The 16,194-nt window shown below is 39.8% G+C and overlaps 2 protein-coding genes across 5 annotated transcripts in view; one reads left to right on the forward strand and one right to left on the reverse strand.

The window, feature by feature from the left end:
- Positions 1 to 16,194, forward strand: part of 5-HT2B (5-hydroxytryptamine receptor 2B) — a 38,518-nt gene that overhangs the window by 15,285 nt on the left and 7,039 nt on the right. For 2 of the 3 annotated variants that reach the window (XM_067358390.1, XM_067358392.1), the window contains 3 exons: positions 5,790 to 6,022; positions 12,846 to 13,068; positions 15,695 to 16,043. In XM_067358390.1, the coding sequence (XP_067214491.1) occupies positions 5,790 to 6,022; positions 12,846 to 13,068; positions 15,695 to 16,043 (805 nt within the window). The remainder of the gene's footprint in view (positions 1 to 5,789; positions 6,023 to 12,845; positions 13,069 to 15,694; positions 16,044 to 16,194) is intronic. The other variant, XM_067358391.1, reaches the window with a different exon arrangement.
- Rpn2 (Regulatory particle non-ATPase 2) overlaps positions 9,652 to 16,194 on the reverse strand; it is a 39,637-nt gene continuing 33,094 nt past the window's right edge. The window contains exons 11-14 of one of the 2 annotated variants that reach the window (XM_012360126.2): positions 12,258 to 12,592; positions 11,768 to 12,120; positions 10,442 to 10,781; positions 9,652 to 9,904 (exon numbers count right to left, since the gene is read on the reverse strand). In XM_012360126.2, coding sequence (XP_012215549.1) covers positions 9,834 to 9,904; positions 10,442 to 10,781; positions 11,768 to 12,120; positions 12,258 to 12,592 — 1,099 coding nt within the window. In that variant the 3' untranslated portion in view covers positions 9,652 to 9,833. Of the gene's footprint in view, positions 9,905 to 10,441; positions 10,860 to 11,767; positions 12,121 to 12,257; positions 12,593 to 16,194 lie in introns of both variants that reach the window. The other variant, XM_012360125.2, reaches the window with a different exon arrangement.

A 16,194-nucleotide genomic window follows, 5' to 3' on the forward strand; every position in this document is an offset into this window, starting at 1 on the left:
TCTCCATCTCTAAAAAATTGAAAATCTCTGGTTAATGAAAGTATTAGAAGATAAGATTCTAAGGCGAATCCCTATTGTCGCATGAATGATTAAAACGAAATTTCGGAAGGGAATATAAACTGTACGCGCAGCAACCCAATTATTACCGTGATCGCCGTAAGCGAAGCCAAAGGCTGTACATTGAACGGCAAGTTTGAAAAGCCTTGTACGCACACACCGTGCGCGTATATAGATCGGATTTTTCCTTTCAGTTTCGAGATCCTATTACTTCTAGCTGTTCTCTTATCTCCCTTATCGTAATCCGCGTATTGTTAAATCCGCGGATCCTCCGGTACTCACTATGGGACGCTACATATAGGGCGGGAAAAAATTATCGACGGAAAAAAAAAAACCAAAGTAAATTTGAAGCTTGAAAAGTGTCAGATAGATACGATGGCCAAAGCGACATTAAGCGGAGATCCGCCGCGGCAGAAAAGAGGATATCGATTTTCGATCGTCGCCTGTACAATTATCGGGTTTCATCAAAATTTAATTCTCAAATTGGTCTTCTATTGGGCAAACGTCAATATTGCGATTGAGATTATCGGCGCGAAATATTTTACATCCGCAAAATTGCGCGAATAATTCGAAACAATTAACCAGATATCGTCAGTGGAAACATTATCCTGTTGTTCGAAAATTCAAGAGGGGTATCAATGCTTAAAATTTTTTTTCAAAGTCAGAATCGCTTCAATACAATTCTGATTGAGCGAAACATTAAAAACCAGCGCCATTCATTATTTTTTATACGTATATTTCGTACAATACATACATTTTATACATATATTTATGTATATGTGTGTGTATAACTGAAAAATTGTATTAATATTAAGCTGAAGTAAAAATTCCTTCAAATTTAGCCGTATAATAATAGTGAAAATTATTATTATTGCATAATCAACTTCACTGTAAATCTAACAAAGCGGATATATAACTGATAACTCTTTCAAGCGTGATTTCCAAACAAATAATCGTTTAGCTCAGCTAAGTGACACTCGTACAATTTTCATTTGAAGACGCAAATTATGAAAATAAATTTTCGCTTTATGCTTCTTTATTTAATTGTTGTAATATAACAATTAATGCAGACAGGTATTGCTTGCAGTTGAATCAGCTGAAAGCAACAATCGGCGAAGAATGTTCGAAATTAGCGAATCGTAAATATATTACGTTCCTCCCAATCACATGTATTTTTCATTTCCCATTAACACAATTATTGTAATTAGTCGGAATGCTGTTATCTGCCGTATTGTCTTCTGACATTGTGTACATTTTCTGATTACATTTGGTTGATTTTAATTTTAATTTAAAAAGATGAAAAATTTCATTTAAAAGATGAAGAATTTCTTTTCAGAGACCATTATTTATAAAGGACAAACCAACCAAGTTTTGCACCGACGGAATAACGAATCCGTCCAAGAACTAATTTAAGATCATTAAACAGAATGATGGAAGGATACACACTGTTAAAATTATATATTAATTTTTAATATTCGAGTTTAATATTCGAGTTTCATTTCTGTTTGAAATGCGAACGGACTTTCAGGTCAATTCAATATAAATAAAAATATGTTATAACTGTCTACCTTGAAAACCGATATGTAATTTCCTTCGGCAAATATAAGCGATGAAAACAGCAAGATATTCGAGAATAAATTAGCGAGCGGAAAATATTTAACAGATTGAGAATATTGACGGTTAAAGAATTAAAGTTCCGGAACGAGATAAGGAAGGAACAAATAACGGAAGTGATGAATAAATTGGACACGAAAAGCGCGTCGAACTTCTCGTAATTAGCTTATCATCGTTGATAACAATGGAACTTTCTACAGCGAGAGGTCGCGTCTTAATAATGCAGCGACAAGGCTGCTAGCAAGCAAGGATGCAAGAAAGCAGCATCCCGTCCGCTGTGCTCGACACGACGTGTTTCGCATAACTTTATGAAAGCTCGCTCGGAATATACGACAGTTCGATGCGCGCGCGCGCGCGCGCGAGTTTTCGTGAAAAGTCCACGGCTTGTCTGCGGCTTTCGCGAGATTGCTCCGAGCAATCTGTGTCCTTCGTATCTCCTGCGGGAATGTTGGTATGCGATGCAACCAGCGGAGAGTCCGCATATTTTCGGTTTAATTAAATAGATGATTTATATAAGAAAAAGGAGAGAAGAGAACGTAAAGCGACATTAAAAAGAAATATAAGTATTAATAAATCTGATTCCATTAGTTGGCTGATAAGAAATCGATTAGAGGATAAAATTTGTAGCAGGAATGACATGTGAAATATGCGAAGATAAATATTTTAATTAATTAAAAGAAATTTATATTAAATATTAAAATATGGAGTCATTGTAGCCACTTTACGCTGTTACGAACAAATCTATCTAATTTTCGTGATGATGGACAGTTTTAATTCTACGTAATTGAAGGTGAATTTTTGCGAGCTAAGCTTTTATTGGTGAAAAATTTCATAAAACAAATCGTTTATTGCGCGCGACGTTAATGAAAGAAAAGGGTTCGTTAGTTTTAGTTTTAAGCTCTGCAAAAAAGGCAGGAAAATCCTAATTGCAGAATACACCTCCGGTCACCGAAAGCGCGTCTTTCGGTTTAGTTAATTCGCTCAACATTTTTATTCCGCGCAGGCGGCGGCGCTTATGTCGAGAACACTTTGCGATCTTAGATTCTTCTCTCCGCTGTTTTAGGTACTTAACTCTTTATAACGCAATCTTCCGCAAAGAAACTTTTTCTTGTAAGCACAGTTTTGTACACAACATTATGAGCCTCTCTCCTATTCAACACATCGCTTTATTTTCAGCCGATAATCTGTTGCTGCATACGCGACGAAGATAATATAACACGCATGTGTATCATTTATAATTCTTATATATAAATAATTTATATTTTCAATTGTTGGACGGTGCACATATTTTCGAATAGCGTTCAATATATTCTCGATAATGCTATAGCAAATCACATTTAGATCAAAGGAAAAGCTGTGAATATTATTGGAGAACACTATGCTACCGCTTTACATCAATTAAGACAAGCGTTTGAGGAAAAAAGGCGTGGAGAATTATCGAAGGGTGTTTCTCTTCTTCGCGACAACGCGTCGGTGTCAAGACACGAGGGACTCAAATTGCAAAGGCTTCGAAGAAATGACTCATCCGTTCTATAATCGTCACTTTGTCCTGTGTGCGGCTATTTTCCGTTATCAAATTTCAAGAAACAACCTCGGTCGCCCGACGATGATTCATTCAAGCTCCGTTTCGCCAGTAAGGATATGAGTCATATTTTCGCGAGACCGACGGGGCTTGGAAAGACCAGCCGATATATATCGCTGTTGTAACGAGCAACGGAATCGAAAGAAGGATTACGCGGCAAAGTGAAGGCACAATTTCGAAGGTTCATCCGCTTTCTTCGACACCCGTTGCAGGGAATATATTAAATTGCGCACACATACGCTTATGGCATCATATTTCATATAAATTAGTATATAAAATTTATCGTGGCGCACATGTTATGTAAGTAGATCAGGAATAAACGATGCATCCACGTGTACAAATCTCCGGGAACGAGTGGCGGTTTAGCGAGCGGCTAGAATCACGGGAGTATACGGCGAATGCATTAATAACACAGCGAAATACTAGATCGTCGGTATACACGATGCATAATCCGGTGGCGTACATGAATATGCAGTTTCGGGGGCTGCACGGCGGGCACGAGACGGTAATTTCGTTCGACAGGCGGAGTTGTGTTAATTCCCCGCTCCTTCGTGCATTAACCGCCTGTCGTTTTCGTTCCAGGAGCTGTGCTCTTGGCATTTTCGTTGGCCCCCGGAGGCGCGCGATCTGCCGCGAGCGCGACGCCGCTCCACGCCGAAATTCACACGGCGGGATGATATTTAAACTTCCCGAAAACGAAGGCGGGAACTTCTCTCTCTCTCTCTCTCTCTCTCCCCCCCCCTCTCTCTTTCTCTCAGTCGAAAGTTAACCCGCCGTTTCGCGTACTTTACCTTTTGACCCTTTAGCCAACCCCCTCCTATCGGCGTACTGAAAAACTAATAATGTCAAAATATTTTGAGAATAAATTAAATCTTAATCTTAATTAAATCTCCATCTAATTGGGAATAAATGAAGAATCTTTGCGTATAAATTGGGTCGTTCATTTATATTGAAGACAAGTTTATGCGGAGACCGAATCGTTAATTCAATCGGGTTTGAATTAAAGATTTCATTCGAAATAAATAAAATTTTTTCTACGAAACTGAAACGGCAACAAAGAGAGTTCACATCGCAGGAAAAAAATAGTTTCGCGGAAAATTGCAACGGCGCGATGTTTGTTAATTACATGCGGAAAATGATTAACAGGTAACCTTTGGCGGGGAAGTTTAACAACCGGAAGTTACTCAACAAATTAAAGTTTTTACGCGACTACGTTCGCTGAACATTAAAATGTTTATTAACGAAGAGTGGGCGGATCAATTATAGCCTTTGGCAACCTGCAAAAATAAATGATTGAAAAAAAGAGAACACAGGCATCCGTCGAGACTCGCGTAACGCAACTACGAAGATTAATTATTAAATAAACTTTAAAGGTTGCAAAAAAGGGTTAAATTATCGATGCTGCAATAACACAGCTCTCTCTCTCTCTCTCTCTCTCTCTCTCTCTCTCTCTCTCTCTCTCTCTCTTTCTCTCTCTCTCACTAATATTTGCCATAATATTACGCCATTTCCGCATATCATCATCGGGGGCAAACTGAAAACTTAATATCGAATGGCTCCGAATTGCCCGGAATGCAATCTAGCGAAGATTAAAGGAAAATTGCCGCGCCCTTTACGAAGTTTACTTAACAAACTACGCATGCAAATTGCTTGTCTATCGTTGTCGTGCATGCCGGCAAACCGGCGTATCGATGTCACCACGATATTACATTGTACTAAGAAGCCAGAGGAAGTAGTGTACTAACAATTTCAACATTGACAATCAATACTAATTTAATTTTAACATCTCTTTAATGGTGGAGCGAAATTTTATATTTTATACCGGAGGGAACGGAAAATTGCAGATTTTGCGACAAATAAATTTTCCCAAATGTTTTAGACCGCAAAATTACATGTTACATAACACTCACATATTATGATACGTTAAAAATTTATATGATTTTATGCATGTAAAATTGTATGAATTAATTTTCCAATAATTAACAGCTTAACAGAATAAATTTCGAGCGTGTAATTTAACGTTATTAATGTAAGGCAGTGGTTTTTCGAGAAAAAACGATAACAAAAAAATTTATACAAACTAAAAGCGCGGATGTTGGAGCGTAAAAGATATTTATAATAATTATAAATTATATAATTATAAATTAATAAAATAAACATATTATTAACTAATAAACTTTGTGTATTAAATCACAACTATTCGATTTTACTATTTTGCAATAGTTTTGTAGAATTAGAATTAAGAATTAAATTTTGAATAAAATTAATATTTACATAACAACAGGAAACATTATCTTTATTCGACATTAAATTTCTAATTCTAATTCTGCGAAAGGAGCACAATGTTAAATTCTATGTAATATGAAAAATATTCAGCGACTCCGTTGCGCGTAAATAAAATACCGTGAGGACGTATGTCGGGATAATTGAAATTTATCCCCGAGCGAGCCAAGACATCGCTAATTGAGTTAGGATTTAATTAGCCGCATTCCGAATGTGTACACGGGAATGATTCACTTCCGCCTTTGTCTCGCAGGATACTTCCCGCTGCCGCCGGTTTATTGCCTCGCCTGGATCTGCCTCGACGTGCTGTTCTGCACGGCGAGTATTATGCACTTGTGCACTATAAGCGTGGACCGTTACCTGAGTCTGCGCTACCCGATGAAGTTTGGACGTAACAAGACCAAGAAGCGAGTGACCCTGAAGATCAGCTTTGTATGGATCCTCAGCATCGCCATCAGCCTGCCTCTCAGCTTGATGTACTCAAAGGTAAATGTCCGCCCGACTGCATTTTCCATCGCGATAATTATATTATCAGCTTTTCATTTCTCTGTTTTTTTTTCATTTTCTATTTTCACTCGCCCTCTCACAGAAATACAGCGGATTGTATGTCACATGAATTTTTGCCGATATTCAACCAATTGACAATTGACCGCGATTAGTAAAGCCGATAGAAAATATATTTCTGGTTGCACTGCTAATAATTTATAAGAATTCGATTTTCTTTGATAAGCAAGCTCTTTTTGTCAATTGCTAATATTGTTTCCACAGAGATAAACGATATCTTGCAACAAAAAAAAACAACAGACGCGAACAGTGTTTGAACAAAAGAATTGCAAATTTTTCTATGAATTTTAATTGGTACATGATGCAGCTGAGAAATTGTCAATTCAATCTTTCGAGAGGGCTTTGTCGGCGAAAGAGCTATTTGGTGATCATTCAAAAAGCAATAAAACAATGTCCAATCGAGAATCAATAATTGCGGGATTTGCGCAATTTGTGCAATATAAAAATGCCAAATTAAAAAAGATTTTTTTAATGACATATATTATTTAGTTGAAAGAAAATGGCTAACGCTAAATAATTGTGCATATTTTGACGAAGTGGATTTTATTTTTTCTTAAATACAGTGTTTCAATTTTCACGTACAAAACGGCAATTTTATGTGACACATCCAAGTAGTAATGACAATTATTAGTCAGACAAACTTTGCTGGTACTCTGTCTCTTTTCATTTATTTTATTTTCAATTAAAGATAAATTTTTTTGTATACGTTTCTCTCTCTCTCTCTCTCTCTTTCTCTCTTTTCGCTCGTAAAAGAAGAACCAACTATTAATTAAAAAAAAAAAATATATATACTTAATATAAAATTTTTGCGTACGGAAACTTTGTTGATTCCACTTTTGTTACATTATTATTTTTAATTTAATTGTGAACAAATAAATTTAATTAATTTTAGTTTGTTCCGATGATAAATATTATGTTTCTGAATGTAGTAACCTGAATATTATTTTTTTATCATTTTATTATTTTAAAATACAACGCCAAATTAATTCTAATGAGATATGCGAAGACTTTTTGACGGACTGTAAATTTTTGCTGTATCTTGCTCAGTATTTTTCTCAATTTTCCATAACGCACGAAACAGTGCTTGCAAAATTTCTCTTAGGCAGCGAATCTCGATGGCCGAAAGTTTATCATCTCTCACGGGAAGTTTATCATCTCTCGTTCGTCGATCGTTCCCGATGCGGGATAAGAGCGAAATGGATTTATACTTGCAACTGTGTCGCGCGACATCGTTTTTCATCGGCGGTGGTTTCGTTTCCGGAGTAGTCGGAGTCAAAAATACGGCCGAGTGAGTTAAGTTAACGTACAAATAAAGCGAAAGCTACGTTATAAAACAGCTGTCCGCTGTTTCGAAATAAATTTTTCACTGACGTTTTAACCACACCGGGATTTCCGCCGTATTTATGTTAATGTAATCATTCCGATGAAAATTGCGTTAAACATCATCGTCGAAGTTTCGCTGACGCGACGGTGTGTGTGTAGTAACGCGCATTTCAAAAAATTGCACACTACTTTTACACAGTTTACATTTCATCCGACGTTATTATTTTTTACAGCTTACTTTATCTTTGTTCTATCATGAAATTTTCTAGCTCACTTTATATTTTAGCATTTTCCCATTTTTATTTTATTCCTTGCCGTGTCGCTGCACTTTTTTTTTTTTTTTTTTTTTTTTAATTTTTATATTTCACTTAAGTCGCAGAGAATGCACAATATTTAAAGCAAGTAAAAAATGGCACGCCGGAAAATTCACCGGCTGCGACGCGACAACGAAGTAATTACACGCGTCGCCTTCAATTTCCGTGAACGAAAACATGACTGCAAATTCGGTGGAAAATGCCGGCTTCATGGGTTTCCTCGTTGATGTACTCTATACACGTCTAACAGGTTATTTTCTTACCCCGAGCGTGTTCATCGTCGTAGAAGCTGCCACGGCTTGCAAACTGCTCTCGCAAATGTGCAAACTACTTTCGTTTCTTGGTACAAGAGTGGGAGGGACGAGCCTGAGTGTGCCGCGCCGCAGAGCACCGCATCGACGAGTTTGTCGGACGAGTTTCAGCAACTTTGCAGCACCATTTACCAGCGCGTTGCCTTCCTTGGGTATTGATCCAAATTTCGCGGCCCTATACACTCATTCAAAATTCCGTCCAACACCCGTAGTGAAATTTGTCCCTGACGTTGCGTGCGCGACAACAAAAATATATTCTATCTCGTTCATATTTACCTCCGTGAAATCGTTTATTTTAAGCGCGTTTGAGATCCAGATTTGGGAAATATGAAATGCGAATAGAACGATAATTGAAGAGCGATTTGTACAATTTGAAATATTTACATTGCGGATGCTTTCATATGTGTGTATTTTTTTTTTGCAATTTCAACAACACCGAAATTTCAGAATTTTTATTTTCTATTGTATTGTATTGCGTTTAAATAATATTTGCCCCCGGGGCTGCGTGACTTCCGCACCCATACAACAAATTTCCATTTTCTATTTCTATATTTCTATATTCTATTCCATTTTTTTTCTATTTTTTTTATTTATTCTATTACGTTAAACGTCGATGTAAATTATATATCAATTTGTGTTACTTGGAGTTTTATTAGATTGAACAATTATCAGCCGCGATTTTGTGAATTTTTATCTTATCCGAGAAGCAATTTGATCTGACGGGATTTTAACGCACAGTCGCGGGATTTTAAAATATAAAGTTCCCCGAGCCGGAAATATTTTGATCCATGATTTCGCAGCGTACAGCGCGAATCCTCGAAACCCCCGATTTCCCGACTCCCGTCTCACCTTTAAATCTCTCAACGTGGAAAATTAAAGAGCGCGCTGACATCTTCCCCCGAGTCTGTCTGTCTCTCTCTCTCTCTCTCTCTCTCTCTCTCTCTCTCTCTCTCTCTCTCTCTCTCTCTTTCTCTCCGTTCCTACGTCGCATCGAGTGTTATCGACTGACGTTGAGCGGAATTCGCACGTTCCGGGAACACGTGCGGCGGATTGCGCGGGCTGGAATCTTGCAATGAGGGGGAGGGTTTGAGGAGGCGTCCCTTCCTCTGCAGGCGCCAGCAGACGTTATGATTCACGCTCGATCATCGCGATCATCAGACGAGCGAGTCAGAATACGAGCTGACCATTACAGACGATGGAGATCAAAGACTGAAGACGAAAGCGTCTTTCAGGGAAGATTCATGTATACGGGTTCGTGTAACCCGCAAGTGCCACGGAATTTAATAACGAACACGATGAATTATGGATTATATTACATAAGTTTAAAAAAAAAGCGCTCAAACGCATCAAAGTGCAATATCGTAATTGCTACGTGAAGCTAAACTAATTGTAAGAAACAAGTCATAAAAATGTAAATATTTGAACAATTTGCAAATTTTTATTGACAAAAAAATTTTCTTCTGAAATAAAAGTTCATTTATTTTCCTCCTGAAGAATAAAGAAAATGAAAGATCACCAAACTGCTCATTGTTTAATCTTTATAATTCTTACCGATGGGAGAAAAGTGAAAGGATTGCAAGGATTGAACGACTGGTAACACGAATAACTCTAACGCCTTTTATTGAAGCTCGTTGAGTATTTCGCCGATTAGGCGGACACGCGTATAAGAGAAGATCGCGACAGGTATAAAAAAACACGAGCGAGACATATCAAGAGAAAGTGACGGGGGGGACGAACATATCGCAATTCTATCGCGATAACGAATGGCGGAAGTGACGCATGTTCTTAATCCTCGGTGTATTCGAATGGCTCGGGTGGCTCGGCTTCCTTCTCCTCTTCGGGCTTCGGTCCGAAGGCTGAAATAAACCGGAAACTCCTCTCAAACCACTTTCCGAACACACGCTCGATACTCGAGCAGAAATGGATTAAAATGCTTCGCTGTTTGTATTGATTTCAAGTCGTAATTAACTATAACACTAATTACTTTCCTCTGCTGAAATTTCTCCTTCTTTTCGAACGAATCGATATGATATAATAAATAATCTTCGATTTAGATAGAAATTATAATTGTGCGGACTTACAAGTGACGATAAATTTCCGAAAATCTATAAATCAATCAATAAATATCGAATACGTACAGAAGATAAATAAGATTCGACAATGAATTGTGAGTTAATTTTTTCCTACCTTTTTCCTCTTGTAGATTAAAAAATTAAAAAAAAATGTGTAATAACTAAAATTCGCAAACTGATATTTCTTTGCGACAAAGTTCCCGACTTACTTTTTTCTCTTTATCTATCAAGCGCAATTTAATATCTTTCTCTTCGGGTTCAATTTGGGGTTAAATAGTTTCCCGAGCGCTTCGGTCAATAAATTTAGAATCGATTACTTACCGGCGACGGGCTCGACGAGTTCCTCTTCGGTGTCGGTTTGCATGTGCTTGACCATGACGATGCCGCCGATTTGAATATCCTTCACGGGCACGTAATGGCCGCCCTCGATCGGCTGAATGACCTTCAGCTGCTGACGCAGAACCCGCGCCGGATTCTGGAGGATCTCGAAGCTCGCTTCCGGCTCCTTCTTCTCCTTTTCGTCCTCTTTGCCCGCCTTTTTCTCGGTCTTCTCCTTCGGCTCCTTGACCTCCTTCTCGATATTCTTCTTGTCGTCCTTCTCCTTCGAAGACGACGCAGCTTCCTTCACTTCGTGAAGCTCCTTTGTCTCCGAAGGCGGATCCTGCAATGTTTTTTTAAGTTTGCTTCTTCGCTGGCTGGAACTCTCGCACTTGTAAATCGCTCGCGGCTTTACTGTAATCTATTAGCGCCTCCTGCTCATGTAGTATCTACCAGATATGTTTCACCGTGATTTTAGGATAAAAGGAGCTCTGGTGGATTATCGATGTTCCGGGAAAGAATTTCGTTCTGACAGGGAGGGGGAATTTCATTCTTGTTTATTGGTATCGGGTCTTGTAACTTGAGACTTGGCCAACATAGGAGAGCTTAATATTCGATTCCCAGCGATGGAAAACGTGCTCAAATCCGCAACGTAAACCGCACGTGCGACAAATATAAGACAAAATATACGGAAATATGTACAGAGATTTAAACGCAGCCCATTTAAATCCGCCCATAAAATGCAATACATAAATACACCATGTAATTATAAAGTTGCAAATTTATTCCAGAATCAAGGATTCAAAAAATTTAAAGCACCAGAAATTCGAAAGTCTCAAAGTTTACAAATCTAAACATTCAACGATTTTAGAATTTGCCGAAACTTTCACAGATTCAAGCTATTAAAAACTGAAAGATTGAAAAATTGATAAAAAAAACTCAAAACTTGTGGATCCAAAACTTTCGTGAGAACAACTTAACTTCAGAATAAACTCAGCTGACTTGCTGCTATGTTGACATTAAGCCTCAATGTCAAAATTAATCAATTAAAGCATATTAATTAAATTAAAAATACAGCGAAAGTCTTCCCGATGAGTATGTTCATAAAAAAAAAAAAATGACAATCACAAGTACAGCCCACAAAAAAAAAAAAAAAAAAAAAAAATAGTAGCAATAATGTTTTCTTCCGTTTAATCAATAGCTATCAATAAAATTAACAGTCATCGAGATGTGAGCGCAAAATAATTCAGAGCAATTATTCCTGCAATTATTTTCGCTGTTTCCTTCGTCTGGACATTTCGCAATATTGCAATGTTTCTTTCAACTTACCACCTCCATCTTGTCATGCGAATCCCTGGCCTTCCTCTCGGACTCGCGTCTCCTGACGCGCGCCGCGACACTGAGGACAGCAGTGGTGACTTTCTCCCGCTCCTCTCTCTTCTTCTCTTCGAGAGGCGCCGGGTACGCGTACACGCTCGGCCTGGCGTTCGACCTGATCTCCAGCTTGGGCATCTTCAGCTGGGCGTTCAGGGCGATCAGGCACGTAGGCGTGAAGGCCAGGGCGAGGCAGTGCGCGAGCGGGAACCAGTACCAGTATTGCGTGAACACCAGCGCGCCGACCACCGCCAGCATGTTCGTGTGGCCCGTCCGCGATTGCAGAGATACGGTCACATTACGGCCACCTGGGAATAAGCGGAAGTGCGCTCGTGTCACGCTTTGCGGCCGCCCCCGACGCTGATTGCGCCACTTTCAAATCACAGATCTCGAACTTCGATCTCGTTCGGCGCGTGCAAAGAGAACGTTCCGAAAGGGCACTCACCGGCATCGATTATTCCTTGCGCCAGGATGGCCCCGAACTTGGCCATCACGTCTTCGTGCTTGTCCACGACGACCTTGGCGTACAGCGCCCTGAAGTCCTTGACGCGGGGACACGTGGACTCGGTCTGCTGGATCAGGATCATGGCGGAGGCGATCAGCGCGCCCTGCCTGACGAAATTCACGGGGTCGTTGGTCATCGGGTCCAGCAGCGCGATGGCTTCTTTCAGACCGGTGCCCGCGCAGGCGATACCCAGGGCCATCGCCGCGCCGTATCTCACGTGCGGATTGTAGCTCTCCGCTAGGAGGGACACGACGCTGGGACACTGCTCCGGCGTCCTGAAACAATCGCGGGGACGAGATTAGTACCTTTCGAGTTCTTTTTCGGGCCGCGATTTGAAAATCTTTTCCGCATTCAGCGTCGCATTTGACATAACAATTAAGCGGTGTATGCTTTAGAACGATTTAGAAACTAATTAACGGTTGTTCATAACGACTGATAATTATCGTAATTAAATTAACCACGCCACGCGCTTCGCGTCCACGTAAATACCGGGCGTTAATTAACAGATGAAATTTGCTCCCGTTTCAGGAGGACGACTCGGTGCTGGTGGACGGAGCCTGCCAGATTCCCGATCCTCTCTACAAATTAATCGGCAGCATAATCTGCTTCTACATTCCGCTGGTGGTAATGCTGCTGACGTATAAGCTGACGGTGAACCTGCTGGCGAAGCAGCAGCAGAACATCGATGGGACAGGAGCAGGTTGGTCATCGGGATGGCTGGGTGCTCCTCAGGGCGCACCCGCCGCGACAGGTTAGTGTATTGCCGCGTACACTAGCCTGTTTACACTTCGCCCCTCCCCGTCTTCGCACTCGTTGGAAAAAAAGCCACGCTTCCCACTTCGAAAAATCCAGCTACTTTTTATCCTCCGCTCTTCGAAATATATTATATATTTATAAAATACACGAACACAAAGTTGAATGAAAACATTGAATGAAAAAGTGGCGGGATTAAAGCGCGAGTGTCTCGGGTTTTCTCTCCGCTCGGTCTCGGATTTTCGAAATATGCTGATATTTCCAAAACTATGCTGACGCATAAGAAATCTCAATAAAATGTTTAAAAAGACCTTACACGTCTTCGGATTTCTACGGATTCTCCGAGTTTAAATATTTGTACGCTTGAATTCTCGACGTTTCAGATTTCTTCGATCTTTCGGAATTTTAATTGAGAGGCAGATTATGAAAAAAGTATTTGTCCGACAATATTTGTCCGCTCTTATTATTTCGCGGGCCATTTTTCGTCGTTCTCTCTTTATTCGTAATACCGCTATGACACACTTCGAAATATTGTGTGTCAATTTTTCATTTTTTTTACCAAATTTGTCTCTCATGTCGATATTTATCAGTAAATAAATAAAATTAAATTCGGAAATATGTTAAAATAAATATTAGTCAAATGCACAAAGCAAAAAAAGGGGAACAAAAAAATAGCGCTACACCATTACAAGTTCTTCTCGATGTTTTTTTACCTTTTTCTCCTTGCTCACTATTTTCCCCGCCCAATATTTCCCAGTTTTCTCCAGAAACACGATTATTTGAAAACGAGCGACACGCAGGACAGCTGTAGTTAAGCTTCCACCCGCAATAAAAATTATTTATTCCGATTTATCGGACGGTTTCGGGAACCTCAAAGAAAAGCGCGTCTCATAAACGTTCCGCGAGAACGCCGACGCAAATTCATCTTTCTGATACAAAGCACTCTTTAGGAGGAGAGAGAACCTCTTTGTCTCTTTTTTTCTCTCTCCTTCTCTCTTCCGGCAATGGAAAGTTTCGCCGGAAGCCGCCACCTATTGTCACTTTGATTTTATCCCGGCAACCGTCCGATTATCGCGTCAAACGGAATTTGCATGCCAACTTCGCACCAGCATGCACGCCGTCATATATATATTAATGCATCTGCCTTGCGCAATTATTGTTTTAAAACACATTTCTCGAGGCCTCTCGACGAATTTTCGAGAAAATATCTTATAAATGTTACAGAATTGCGAATGTTTAGAAACGAGTTAATTGTTCGAAAGTTTCTTTTCTCAGACGATCTTTCAGTTCTGAAATTTTTCTGGGTGAAGCGAAACTTTTGCAATCTGATTGAAATTAATTATTTCTTTTATCCATTTATAAATCTCTTGTAAGCGACTCATCATCATTGTATAAATAATATAGCATGCAATATACAGAGGGTTGGGCAAGCCTGGTGACGTTCGCGTGATTAATCGTGCCAAAGTGGTTGGTTTTTCTACGGAGAATCGATCCCGGGATCGATGAGACGGAGAACTGGGCGGGCTTCTATCTATTATGGAGGCACGTTGCGACAAGAAATTTCGTCGGCACGTCAGCGGAAGCTCACCGACGTCCACGGCGGTGATATGCAAATGCCAGTTATTATGCAAAGATCGCTCGGATGCGACACAATATGCTAAGAAGGTCGCGTCCGGCTGCTCGCCGATATGAAAATTAATCGATACTTTAAAAGAGTACTTGGCTCCATTCACGGGCACTTAGTATTCCGCAGGATTGAAAGATTGCAGAACATGACGCAGAAATCCTTTGAGTCACTTCATTATAAAGCTTACATCGATAAACAGTGAAAGCATTTTAAAAATTAATTTAAAAAAATATTAAAAAATTAGACAGAGAACGGTAAGTAAAATAAATCCGTTACAGAGTGATTTCCAATTTTGCAAAACATTGTTAATTCTACAGCTGAGAAATTGCAGAGAGCAAAAACAAAAATTCTTCAAATACATTAATTCAACATTAAAAAAAAACAAATTCGGACGTCAATATTTTTTTCGATCATCGAATCCATTAAAGTATCGCGTTTTTTTCTTCAATAAAACAACGTTGAAAAAATGCGCGTTCCTAAAAAAAATAAATATGCTGCATTCTTCACGTAAAGTACACATCAGTTAAAGAGCAATTTCTGTTTGCAAAATTTTCTGAAAGGAATTTCAGGCAATATTTGTTTGTGGCAACATTGACAATTCTAGAATTCAAAGAATGCAGAATACAAATTGTTTGAGCGTTCGCTGACGAAAAGAGCTCGCACTAATTCGTATTCGTATTTAGAATATTCGAGAAACAAGAAAATTCAATCATCAATATTTCCTCTCGCCGTCAAAATATAAGACCGAAAAATATAATGACCGAAAAAATATAAGAAGAAAGAAAAAAATATCGTGTTTTTTTCAACAAAACAGAAAATATTTCCTCACTCCTCGGCACAAAAATAAATAAATCCTACGTTATTCAGTCACTGGAATCGCTAGAATCTCACGTTCTCCGATGAAAGTCGCCCAAAAGGCCGTCTGGTTTCTTTCGAGATTGGAGAGAGAGAGAGAGAGAGAGGACTCTAAAATTTCCAAATTTTACGCAATACGCAGGTCTCGATCGGCGAGGTACCTGGCGACGGTTTCTCCTGAACAAGAGTTCCGGCGGCAGCGGCGGCACGCCGCAACACACGTCCGGCACGTCGACCGACACCGAGCTGACCACCCTCGACACCCACGAGCTTTGGCTGCCGGAAAGCGAGCCGCCACCCTCGGCCATGTCCGCCCTTCACGCCTTCGGCGCGGAGATGCTCAAGCTGTCGAGGGGCCTCGAGGGGATGGCCGGCAGCCCCGGAAGTCAGGTCCCGTCGCGATCGACGCTCCACCATCAACATCAGCATAATCAGCAGCAGCTGCAGCTACAGCACACACCGTCGTCGCGCAAGTGCAGCTTTCGCAACGGGTATGCCGTGTATTGCAAATCAGCTATAGTGTCGCTGGATCTTTCTACAAGTCTCTTCTGTCATTGAATTATTCTGTCACCTACATTGTACAATTTACTTAAGCTAAGTTTTATAATCGTCGAATGTGTATGCAGAGAGCTGGACGTTAAT

The sequence above is a fragment of the Linepithema humile genome, chromosome 6, assembly GCF_040581485.1.
Source record: "Linepithema humile isolate Giens D197 chromosome 6, Lhum_UNIL_v1.0, whole genome shotgun sequence".
In the NCBI taxonomy this organism is placed as follows: Eukaryota; Metazoa; Arthropoda; class Insecta; order Hymenoptera; family Formicidae; genus Linepithema; species Linepithema humile.